Here is a 12,982-nt window from a genome sequence, read left to right on the forward strand (position 1 = left end):
TACAATATTATTGTGCATTGTTGGGTGCCTAATTAGCCCTATAACTTGCAGACTAACTGTATCTGAGGTTTAGAAGCATATTGTGGTCCAGTGGCAAGAGCAGCTGGGGACAGGTTGGTTCTGCAATTACACGCATGGACTTCATTGGGTTTTGCCACTATCTCAACGGAAACCTCCTAAGACCCAGGTAAGGAATGGCAGTTTGACAGTATTCCAGGCCAAGGCAAAGTTGAAGTGGCCCAAGCTGCGACAACAGCTTGCAAAGATATGCGCAGGAAATGCAAACTCTTTGGCACCACCTTGGGGACTACTTTTGCAAGACATGTGGCTGGCGAGAGATGAAGGATTGCCGCTCTGTAATGCTGAGTGGAAAACCGTGTAAGCATGTCCTGTTGTCAGCCAGCATTAAGGAGATGGGAGCACATTCACTTAAGATGCTGCACGTCCATGAAAACAGAGAGCCAACTAAAAAAATAAATAAATACAAGCATAGACTCTCTTGTTCATTTTTGTCAATGTTGATCAGCAGAGAATACCAGCTGCACAGAACAAGAATGGAAGAATCACAGATTTGCAGAGGATGGATGGATGGAAACTGATCCAGCACATGAATAAAGGAAAGGCTCCATATCCAGATCTTGTTGGACTCCTATCTCCATCAACATCTGCTGGGCTGCATGCCCCCCAAATGTCTAATGGAAACCTCCCAAGGCCATCTAGCTCACAACGTACTGTGAGCAAAGATAAGATCTAACATGGATGAGAGGCCAGTATATGGGTGGTGTTATTTCCCTACAAGCAAGACATTTAGGAAATTGGCAGGCATACTGTCAGTGTCATCAGCATCAATATTTGGATTTAAAATTAAAGCCAAGAGCACCCAGGCACTCATTCAGTGAGATTAGCATGGCTACAAACCTCTGAGAATGCTCAACATGCAGGTTGTTAAATAGCTACAGCCATAGAGTTGCCCTGCAAAATTTGAAGAAGTGCAAATTTCAACAGGTTTGCGTATTGTTTCAGAATTGTATAAATTAGGTAGATTCCCCTTTAAATGCAAACCGAATCCTTAGCAGAAATCCATTTGTAAAGATGGAAGGAACCCAAGAAGCCACCTAATTTCCTTGCCCTGGGGCTTCAGAAGCAGGGGAAAGACCACTCTGGCCTCTGCCATTGCTCAGAGGAAAAGAGCCACAAGAAGACTCTAGCAAGAGGAAGACTCGCCTGGCCCCAGCCATCAGTCAGAGAAGGAGCAGCTGCACAGAGCTTGCTCCCCACTTCACAGCCAGAAATAACACTACCCTGAGTGCTAGATGTCCTGAGACTTCAGAAGTTTGGGAAAAAGAGATTCTGGCCTCTGCCACAACTAGAGTCTAGAAGCCACCAGGCAGATGAACTGCATCCTTCCAAGTAAAAACTCCAAAAGAGAAGATTAGTGGGTGGCGCCAGAGCACTCTTACACCTGCCTTCCCATCCTGTATATGGCATTCCAATGCAATCCTATACATGTCTACTTGGAAGAAAGTCACATTGTTTTCAGTGGCACTTACTCTCAGGTAAATGTGTATAGGAGCGCAGCCTTTAAGCATAGCCTTATTATTAGAGGGCAGGCTTATCCCCCTCCAGATGACCTGAAAACCTCTCAACTTGTCTCCCTAAACTCCTTAATTATTTTAAATCTCTCTCATTAACTCTTCGGGGGTGGGAAATGGATGCAATAACTATAAATGAGTGTTCTACATTTAAAAATAATGACCCACAACATCAGCCCGCTAATCACACAGTGAGAGCCACATGCCCTTTCATCTGTTATTGGCACCCCAACTACAGTCCTAATTAAGCAAATTTGCTTTAATTTAAAATGAAAAAGATCTGGGAAAGGAAAACAGAAGTGTCAGGCTACCGGTGGCAGCAGCAGTGAAAGGCTTCATTTCGATGAGATGGAAATATGAATGAATTATCCTTAGCCCAGCACTTTTAAATACTAAAATCATCCAGCTGCTTCTGGATCTTATGAACTGTGTCGCTGCAGCAAAAAAAGCTTTCAAGGTTTGCGATTAAAATACATGTGGCAGAATGAGTCATGGCTACTTCTCATGTTATATTTTAAAGGCTCAATCCCACTCTCAAGAGTCACTTCCTATCAATGAATTACGGTGGCCAAAGAGGATGGGGCTTCTGTACCTTTAATAGATGTGCAGAAGAAAGACTTTCAGCAGGTATAGTTTGCCATACAAGCTACACCTGCTGAAGTTCTCTCTTCTGCACAACTATTAAAGGTGAAAGGATCCTGTTATTTTTTGCATCTGGCCACCCTACGATGAATACAAGATTGTTATATGCATAGCTATTCCCAGGGTCAATCTGGACATCCATATGATCCATATACAGTAGTACCTCGGGTTACAGACGCTTCAAGTTACAGACGCTTTAGGTTACAGACTCTGCTAACTCAGAAATATTACCTCGGGTTAAGAACTTTGCTTCAGGATGGGAACAGAAATCGTGTAGCGGTGACAGCAGGAGACCCCATTATCTAAAATGGTACCTCAGGTTAAGAACAGTTTCAGGTTAAGAATGGACCTCCAGAACAAATTAAGTTCTTAACCCGAGGTACCACTGCCCGCGCGTGCACACACGCACACACACACACTTAAGAGGAATTGCCCTTTGCATGTAAAACCTTTCATAACATAAGAGGGTAAATGATACTTGTTCAGTAACTAGAAGAGAATTTCAATCCGTTTCATGAAAAGGAGATCACATTTGTCCACTTAATGCAGCTCTTAGAAACTGCAGCAAGAGGGCAGAGAAAGCCATCCATTAGACAAAACTGGAGACCTGAGGAACCTCTCATCATCTCTCAGTCAAGCCCACCTCCCAAGATCATCATGAGAAATAGTCTCCTTGGGGAAAGTGTGGTATATTCATGTGATAAATCCTAGCAGTAGTAATCTGAAAACTGGGCTGGCGAGTTGCAATCAACTCAAGCTCCATTTTCAAGCAATGATCTAGCCATGAATTGGTCAATCAAACTGACAGGTCCATGACTGTTTTCCACCCTGATAAGATTAATTGAAAACCAAGTTTACATGGTATTAGAAAAATACAGGGCAGCATTTAACAATGACAGGTGCTGGATGTAGCAAAGGGCTGAAGCTTCTAAATGAAGCAATCTCTAGTGTCTGGAACACACAGCAAATCAAGTCAGAAATGCTTTTCAATTGAATGTTCTGTTCAAATAGTGTATTGTCCTTGACTATCAAAGTCGGTGCCTTGACTCGCTTGTTAGGGTCGCCACAGTTCAAAACAGCATCATAAAAGGCTTCCAAGCCCCACAAATTTACCAAATGCCTTTCGCATAGCAAAGCCCCAGTGACTTGAATGCTCGAGTGGCTGTGTTGCAACTGGAGAGCGTTTGAAAGATTTTCAAGGGTGCAGAATACAAAAGAAGGAAGGCTGCCCTGTGCATTTAAATTTAAAGCAGCGCACATATCGCTTGAAGAGACATAGCTACTGTGATTAGTGAGACAGAGAAAGAGAGCAGTGCATACTTCACAAACCAGCATCTACAGGCTCAATGCCTAGCAATAAGCTGCCTTTTAAGCCAACTGATATCTAGTAACTTTTTAAAGCAGACACACGCACACACAGATTCCTTTGTGCAAGCCGTAAAAAGAAAGAAGCCATAAAAAGAAGAAGAAAGGGGTTGGGAACAGAAGCTCAGGCACAGATAAAACAATGTCTCTGGAATTCAGAAGGACATTAGGTTTGATGGAGGGAATTTGACAGGCAAAGAGAGGGTGCAGCATTTCAGATGAGATTCTTTTTCAACCATTGCCTTTATGCCACCATAAATGCAGCAAGCTGATGGGCTGAGATGGGGTCATTAAAGCCACGGTGTCGACTCTGAAACTAATGTCATAGCAAAGGAGCTTTGTCAGTTCTAACACTTTGATTCTTTCCTGCATTTGTTGCTAGGTCCAACTTCAGAGTTCTCCCTTTTGGACCTTCATGTCACTGTGGTACAACCCCCCTCCCCAAACGCCCCTCATGAGATTCATGAGTTAAGTTGTCTGCAAAGATGAGGCTAAAGCAGCTTGCTTTGCTTTCATTCAGATTTAGGCAAGTTTGGAGAAGCCAGGAAATGGGTTTGGGAATTGCTGATGGCAGGAGAAGAGAAAAGGAACAGGGTAAGGTCTAGAGAATGAAAAGGCCCCAAAACAATCCTAGCTGCATTTTGTTACTTGGCACTATTGGCCCTCGATGGGGTTGTGTATCCTCATCTACATAAGGTGTAGCTATTAGGTCTAAAGGAGGCTGAGTGTGCATCTGTATTCAGATGGACAGAATAGCCCGAGCTTAAGGAAGAGTAAAGGTGTGTCCTGACTGCCCTGAATGCGGCACACATTCAGGCACATATCATAGATCTAGGTCTGCACAGTTCATGGATCAAAGGGCTCTGTTGCCCTAGTACAACTAATCCACTTTAAAAGAGAAGCAGACTTGTTGCGGTTAGGAAAATGATGGGGAAACACATTGAAAAGTGTGAGATGTGTGAATGTCTAATGGGAAGATGCACAATGGCCCACCACAACCAACACCCGAATAAAAGGATGAATGCTTATTGTCATCTAAGTGCCCTGCAAACAAATTGGAAAGTATTCTGAAGACAGTCTAAACTTCACATAAGCTTTTTGTCAGCAAACCAGGATGAATGCACAATATATAGGCCAGCTGGAGAAGCCCCAAGAGCTAGATGAAGGAGAAGACCAACAGCTGGAAGAGCACCAAAAGCCTATAAAATGGCCAGCAGACTACAATTGACACAAGTCAGTCCAAAAAGGGGAGACAGTGAAGGGGACTCTGGTGAGCTCTGGGCCAATCCTCCAGATGTGAGAGGTTGCATCCATGCAAAGGTGGATAGTGTCCTTGTTTTTTTTAGTGAGATTTTGAGGAATACAAATTCTGTGGCCACAGAATCACAGCCAGAACACAGGCCCAAGTGTAAAATAGCTAGCAATGAATTCACCAAGCAGTGACTTTCTTTCACATTGCACCCCTCTGCAAATCCATCTGACTTTCTGCATTTGCTTCGAGTGATGAAAAGGCAAAACAGAAGGCCAGATGCACCACATTCCCTTCCAGCACTGCATGGCTGGAGGCACAAAGAAACCCAAAATAGCAGGTTGCTTCAAGGGTACACTTGGTGATGTTCAAAATTCACGTTTAACCTTTGCAAGAACACATGCTACCAATCACTCATTTGCAGCAGACAGAGTTTTGCAAGGAGAAAGGCAAAATGTGTGTGTGTGTTGCTGTTGTGTGTAAGTGTGAGAAAACGGGGGATAGGAAAACTGGGAAGCCAAGCCGCCATTTGCACACACACACTGTCAAACACACAAATATTGTATAGTTCGAATGTCAGAAGTGGCACAGAACTCAGTGCAACAATACATACAGCAGTCACCAATCCACCAGTAGCAGTGCATGTCAGGAGTGGGGAGGTAGAGCTGCACTCCTGATACTGCTGTCACTGCTGGTTATCTGGACAGGATGGAGTCATGTCAAGACTGGGGCAGGATGAGTGTGCAGGCAGGAAGTATGCCACCAGTCTTGCATTCCCGCCAGTGCATTTGCCCCAGCCCTGCCTGGAGAAGCAGCAGTGTCAAGATTATTATTACTATTATTAATAATACAAATAGCCTGCCTTTTCTCCAGACCAGGACTGAAGGCAGCTTACACAAATTAAAACAACACAGAATGCTTAAAAGCATATAAGACAATTGTTAAATAGTAATCACACACCAATAGAGGATGGCTCTGCAGCTCCACCCAGAACGGCTGGGTCAACTCAGTGAGATAGGCAGCATATTATTATTATTATTATTATTAATTATTATTATTAGCATGGCAACAAGGATCTTTGCATTTTGAAAACATTTTCGCATGTGCGTCCACAGTGCGGTGCTGCTAGACACTGCTTAGATAATTATAAAGGGTCACAGGCAAAAGGTTTCTTACTTCAGCCATGGCTACTGTGGTGGTTCCAACTGCTACCAGCTCCCTTACTGACCTCTTTGGCCACGGAAGTTGGAACTAATTTTGTGAATGCTTTGTCACCATAGCAGCCACTTCGCAGGGAATGTAGTGTTGCATCCGACAGCACCTGGAGCAACTGTCTCATATTCGATAATGTTCCTCACCTCTCCCCAGGAAGCAGGTGGTGGCTCCACCGGAGGGAAATATTTAGGGACATCCCAAGCCACCGCAGCCATGAACCATTTGAAGTCCTTGCACTTCAGGTGCTTGCGAAGCTCTTTCTGGGCTGAGATATCGCCAGTGGAGAGGTGTCTGTACTCAGGCCGCCTCTGGTAAACGTACTCTGCAAATTCATCCATCCATGTTTCTGCCACGCGCTTCAGGTTCTGAGCAGCAGAAAGCAAGAGTCAGTCATCTCTTCCCGCTTAAGTATTAGCACTGATAACACACACACACAATTACAATACGCCATTCCCTTATCTAGCTTTGGATGGTTGTGCATTAAGCAAATGGAAGCCTTTTGCATTCAATTGCTATTAGGAGCCTGATAAAAGTCAGACTGATGGCTTCTCTCTTCCTTTAAAAAAACAACAAAAACCCCTGCAGAAACTTCAATGCAATTACTGAAAGGGGTTTAATTAACGAGATACAGTAAAGGCTCACTTAATTATTTCCATGGAATCTTACTGCAGATATCTCTCTTGCTTGTTGCTTGATTGCCTGAGTTGATTTTCCACATCATTTCCATTTGGAAATATGTAGGAATTTGAAGTTCTTTCTAAAGAGATAATACGGAGTATAATCCGATGTCCTAACATTCCCCCTTAAAAGCCCAATATATTCCTGGGCTTGCAAAACTAATATCTAGAGACAGACTTCTGTTTTGCCTCATCAACACACTGCTAACTTCTTGTCAGTGGCGGAAGAAGCTGCTCGGGTGCCTGGAGCAGTGCTCCGAGGGGCGGGGCAAGCCGCCCATAGGGGTGGGGTGCATCACAGGTCCTCTAGAGTCTGCCTGACTCCTCCCACTCAGCTGCCCTAAAGCTGGGGGGGGGGGGAGGCAGCAAGTGGACCGTTTGGGCAGCTCGGAGCCTGTGCGTGCCCAAGCCACCACATCTCTCTCAGGAGAGACGCTTGGCTCGGGAACGCTGCAGGCCCTGCGGTGAGTGCCACCTGACATTGTGTCCCCCCCCCCCCAGTGGTGACACCTGGGGCGGCCCGCACCCACCGCGTTCCCCCCTTCCACCGCCTCTGCTTGTTGTTACAAGTGGGAGCTGCAATAAAATGTTGCAGTGTGGATTGCTCTTATTCAGGGCTCCTGAATCATGCTCTCTTTTCCAGCAGGCTCCATATTATTTTATCTCCAGCCTCTCATTTTTCCACCCCCACCCCCATTATGTGAGCACTGAGCATAGTCAGATCTTACAAGGTTCTTTGCAGGTTCTTTGTCCTTTAGCGCCCCCCCCCCCAAAAATGTTTAACTTATGCAGATGTTTGGATTTCCTAACCATGCTGACCCCTCCCTCTTGGTTCTCAGTGGCCTTGCATGGCTATATAGTCACTAGCACTCAACACCAGAGTTCATTATTAAAAGGGATTGTTCCACCTTATATGAGTGAGACATTACTTGTTCTGTGCTGGAATGCAGCACACAACAGAAGTAAACACCATGCCCTGAGTTTTGATCATTCAGGATAAAATATTGTTGCAATCAGAAGGAATGATGTAAACATGAATTATCACAGCTGCTTCCAAGCAAAGGATTGAGACACAGGTCTGACACGCTTCATGGTGGCAGTAATCCAACCCACATATTTTGTACTGAGAGGAAGGGATGGTCTAAGCCAGTGTTTTCCACCCTATTTCAAACTGTGGGCACCTTCCATCTTGTTTCCTTCCTGTGCAGTTTCCCTCCAAATAAGTACAAATCAATACAAATATGAGGTCCTGCCCCCCAACAAAAGAATGCCTCCCTAACAAAAATCCTGGCTATGCCCATGGGTTTGCTAGAAAGGTAGCAATTTAAAGGTTTCTTTGTGAATAGAACATGTTTTTTATAATTTTTATAATTTATACAAAATACAATTACATAAAATGATAGGAGCATAATGAAATATTGTTGAAGCAGAATAACATAGAAGCACGGAGCTGGAAGGGACCCCAAAGGTCATCTATCTAGTGCAAGCACACACAACCCCCCCCCCCCGCAATGTAGGAAACTCAGCTAAAGCATCCATGACAGATGACCATCCAACCTCTGCTTAAAAACCTCCAGGGAAGGAGAGTCCAGAACCTCCCAAGGAAGATCTATCTTCTCCATGTATTATAAAAAGTAAACAACACTTATTTGACCCGAGTTATTTGACACAGAAGGGGAAACCTACAGATACAGTCCAAAAGGTGAACAGGGAGTTCTGTATATATGGGATCATTTTAAAAAGCAACTGGTCCTCACTGACCTGGTGCAAAAAGATCTTGTCATCCGGAAGAGCCCTGGCTGCCTAGATAAAACACTATAGCCCCCACACCCTTACCTGGGAGTAAGACCCACTGAACTCAGTGTGACTTTCTTCTGAGTAGACACTTAGTTATTTACTAGATGCAAGGCAGCAGCACCATATGACTCTGCTCGGCTAGGTGCTGGGGTGGATTTCACCCCACACTTTGAAGAGCCAGGCTGCTGCTGCCGCTGTGTCCTACGCCCCTTGGCAACATCCAAAGGCCCTGGTCCACTAGACGCTCAGGTGGATTGCACCCTGCAGAATCAGGCCCAGGCTGCCGCTGGGCCCAGCACTGGTGGCAGCAACAAGCAGCTCCGGCTTGCCCAGCCCTACCCATTGCCACCCCACTGCTGCATTTGCCTGACTTGGGGGTTCTGGATCTCGGGCCCTACTAGTCAAAGCAGGAGTCTCAGTGATTGCCCTCTCCTGCTGGAAACAAACCAGGACTGCTCCAAGAAAACACACATGGCAAAAAGGAGTGCTAGGTTCTGGTGGGCTGACCCATTACCCACTTGTGCTTGGCCAAGCAGATAGCTAGCCAATCAGGATTTATTTTTTAAAAGGGATTTTTTCTCTTCACTTCTCACTTCCCTCTGTGGCCCCCTAGCCTTGTGCTATGGCCCCCCACTCACACATTTTTCACCTGTGCCCCCTTTGGAATATTCTGCCACCCCCGGGGGGCATATGGCCCCTGATTGGGAAACACTGGGCTAAGCTCCCCAAAACTGATCTGTAGCACTTCAGACAGCAGCTGGGAGCATCATATTTTTAAATGGCTCGCCCCACATTAAAAATCCTTGTGCTAAGAGAGTGTTGTCAGCTAGAATTTTCTACCTGCAACATTTTAAAAATAATAATAAATCAGACAACCTTACAAAATGCAATACAGTATGTGTCATCTGCAGCAATCCAGTCTAGGAAGGGCTCTACAAAAGCTGGGGTAGCTCAGTGTGTAGAGCATGAGACTCTTAATCTCAGGGTTGTGGGTTTGAGCCCCACATTGGGCTCATAGCAGGTGGTTGGACTAGATAATCCCTGTGGCCCCTTCCAATTTTTCAGTTCTATGATTCGATGTGTCATTTACTGAATTACCTGCAGTTCACCTCTAATCTGAAGGAGCACCCACACGTTCTAAAAACCAGAGGTTGCAAGCGTTACCCTAGTGTTGTTGCTTCCTCTGTTTTCTCCCCACTAGATGGAAGTACATTTTCATATTTTATTTTTCTCTTTGATCAGACTCCCGAATCAAGGTTTTGTTGAGAGGATGTTTTGAGAGTGGACGTGTCACATACAACCCCACTTCAAAAGCAGAACTTGCAACCTCGGCAACGCTAGCTGTTTAATAGAGTACTAGTCATAGAGCACTGAAGGGTATCTTCTGTGAGAAGATGAAGAGCAATACTCATCTCATAATCTGTGGCGTAAGATAATGTTTCTGCTTAGAATGACTTCTCCCATTGTGATTTGCTTCCGACATTCATTTAGAAGCACCTCTCTTGAATTTGATTAATCTGCTGTGCTTCGAGCGTCTGAACAAAGCTAGATGTCTCAGAACCAATAAGACTTATCTGAATAAAAAGGGAGCGAGATAGAGAACAAATGGAGCACATTTCAGCTGGCACAGCAAGATAGGTTACCACCTGCTTTGTCTCCACAACAGAAAGAAAAACATTTATGCCAGCAGGAACTGGGGATGTGAAATTAGAGCTGCTTAAGAGATGATAGCTCGGGAGTCCTTGTTCTTAAATGACAGGAGTTTTTGTTCGTTCGTTTGTTTATGAGAAACAATACAAGTTCATCCTTCTGAGAAATTTCTGAGCCGTCATATTTTGACAGTATGGGCAAATGGGACAGAAACTAGAAAGCACATGGCACCCCTTCCTCAGCGGCACATCAGTTCCAGATCATTGAAATGCAGAATTCTTCAAACCTCATGAGGATGCCACAGAGATACCCTTGCAGAAGTTTGCCCCCTCTTGAGCACATTTATAAAATCATACTATGTGCTGTATTATTTAGCAATTTGCCAGTCGCTCCTAGCTTAGGTACTTAAGGATAGACACAGCGACCGTTTACCAGTTATTTAACACACCAGCGTTAGGCGCAGAACCCATGAATGAAGGCCTTCTCTAGAAAGCCAATCCTCTATGCTAAAGTGGCAAATAACCAAAGGGGGCTGGGGAAGCCAAGTTGAATCTGGAGGAAGTGGCACTGTAAACTTGAGGAAGGGCCAAAGAAAGTTAGAAAAAGCATTGCTGAAGAAGTGAGATCTGAAGAGGAGGAGAGAATTGGGTTCATTGATTAAAAAGGGCTGAGCCCATCAGTGTTGGTGTTAGGTTTTGGTGGTATTGGTTAGGGGATTGGTGGTAGAATGATGGTGAGTGGTTGGAGGGAAAAGGAGCAGATTGGGAGGAGGAGGTGTCAGAAGCAGAAGATGTGATCGGGTTTAATGATCAAGAAGACCTTGTTGTTGTTGTATGCAGGGTGAACCTGTACATGTGTTCTCAGAAGCATGCCCATTGAGTTCAAGGGGACTTGTTGCCTCACTGCTTTTCTGTCAATGGTGTGAGTGACTGGAGACGAAGTCAAGCATCAGCTACCAGGTCTGGATCTACAGATTTTGCCCTGAGAGACAAAAGTCTTCACTGAAGCCCCCTGACAGCAGCAGTGGTTTCCCTCCTTGTGCCCTATGTGAAGTGGTGGCGGCAGCAGGATACAAAGGGGAGAACCTCTTTCTCATCTTGGCCATCCTGCTACTGGGCTGGCCACAGCAGCTTCTCATGATCCTCTTCCTGGGGCTGGACCTTATATGGCCATCCACCTCCTCCTTTATGTTATTGCCCACATGGCATGCTCTGGTCCATGGGGTCACGAAGAGTCGGACACGACTAAACGACTAAACAACAACAACTAATAAATAGAACTCAGACAGAATGTAAAGAATCACCAAACATGGGCCACAGCTATGGTGCACCTCTTTCCTCTGTGTCTCCTCCCCCCAATGCTGTTTTGCCACCTCCCTAACCTCTTCTGCTCCTCCTTATCCTGTCAATTGCCAGCATTTAAGGTCCAAATGGGCTCCTTCTGCAATCTTTACACAAAAGATTCCTTTTTCCTTTTCTACGTGAGCTCTTGAAAACGCATCAATTGGTAAGCTTGCAATTCATTGATTCCATAAAATGACCTTATGAGATCACTTAACTGAGTCTCCTTTGTTTGGCAGTTGGCTCGGGAAATGGAGCATGTGGGCACTGATTGGGCAATCAGCTTTTGCCTCTTGAACTGAAACCAAAGGGAGCATCAGAGCAAAATCAGGCTTGCTGACTCAGGGCGATTTCCAACATACCCTTCATATATCGCAGCAACCTGTGCCAGGGTTGTTATTTCCAACTGGAATTGATTTCACTGACTGATTTCCTGTCAGTGGCAAGAGTAATGTTAAAATCGGCCCTTAAGCTTAGAGTCCCACGGATGCTTCTATCAAGCCTGAAGTTGAAGGGCCAGGCAGATACCTGCAACAATATTTCTCCTAAGAGAACCACTTTGCCAGACTTGCTTTGTGGGTCCTCTGCTGAAGCTGAACTCTCCTCAGAATTATGTCTGAGGAGCTTCCAAGCAATAAATGGAGTTGTTTGTCCTTCCAAGGTACTTATGGCAAATTTGGCCTACGTTATCAGATCTTGCAGCAATGCATTTTTGTCCAAAATAGGCATTTTCCTCTGCAAAAGCAGATTACCGTTTTTATTAGCTACTCCAAAAAAGGACAGTGGCAATATTCATTCCCAATCCTCCAAATCATGCCTTGGAGGATTGTGAAAGTGTAACAAGCACAAGAGATCTGTCCTCCTACTTTCTTTGTGGCTTAGTAGATGACCTGGTTTCCTCAAACCACAATTTACCATGTTGTTCAAACTGACAAACGGGGTGTTGAGTGATCCCTCTATGGTTTTGCAATCCTGATTTGGATAGATTGTTCCAGTGCTTGAATTACAGGGAAGGAAGACAGAGGTCCTTGTCTTCTTAGCTTTTATTTTTAGAAGGCTACAGGACGGCTATGAGTTGGTGATCATGGGCAAACATATGAAGTCCCCTGATCCATCAGACTAAAAAGCCCACCTAATCCAGCATTCTTTTTCCCACAGTGGCCAACCATGTGGGGTTTGTGGATTCCCCTCACTTTTCCAGTGTAATGGATCGCTCACCCCATAGTTTGCCTGTTTGGATGCCATAGTAAAGTGTGGTGTGGGGAAATTAGGAAATCGTCTTTGGAACGGCATGTGAGAGGGAAGGAAGGAATGGAAGGATTTCTTGAGACCATCACTTGTTCCTGATGCTCCTAAGGTTTGGTAAATGAGGAATGTGATGTTTGAAGGGAGCCTCCGTTTTGGGTTACAGGTTTCCTGGACAGCATTTTATACGGTCAAGTCTCACAGCTGAAC

General features: G+C 44.9%; 1 protein-coding gene and 1 long non-coding RNA gene across 5 annotated transcripts in view; one reads left to right on the forward strand and one right to left on the reverse strand.

Moving 5' to 3' along the window:
* Positions 1-12,982, forward strand: part of LOC310852536 — an 84,198-nt gene that overhangs the window by 66,012 nt on the left and 5,204 nt on the right. The window lies entirely within an intron of this gene.
* GALNTL6 (polypeptide N-acetylgalactosaminyltransferase like 6) overlaps positions 1-12,982 on the reverse strand; it is a 456,612-nt gene that overhangs the window by 22,276 nt on the left and 421,354 nt on the right. For all 4 annotated transcript variants that reach the window (XM_083755724.1, XM_083755726.1, XM_083755727.1 and 1 more), the window contains exon 10: positions 6,207-6,428. In XM_083755724.1, the coding sequence (XP_083611850.1) occupies positions 6,207-6,428 (222 nt within the window). The remainder of the gene's footprint in view (positions 1-6,206; positions 6,429-12,982) is intronic.

This window comes from Podarcis gaigeae, assembly GCF_964106915.1.
Source record: "Podarcis gaigeae genome assembly, chromosome: 9".
Lineage (NCBI taxonomy): Eukaryota > Metazoa > Chordata > Lepidosauria > Squamata > Lacertidae > Podarcis > Podarcis gaigeae.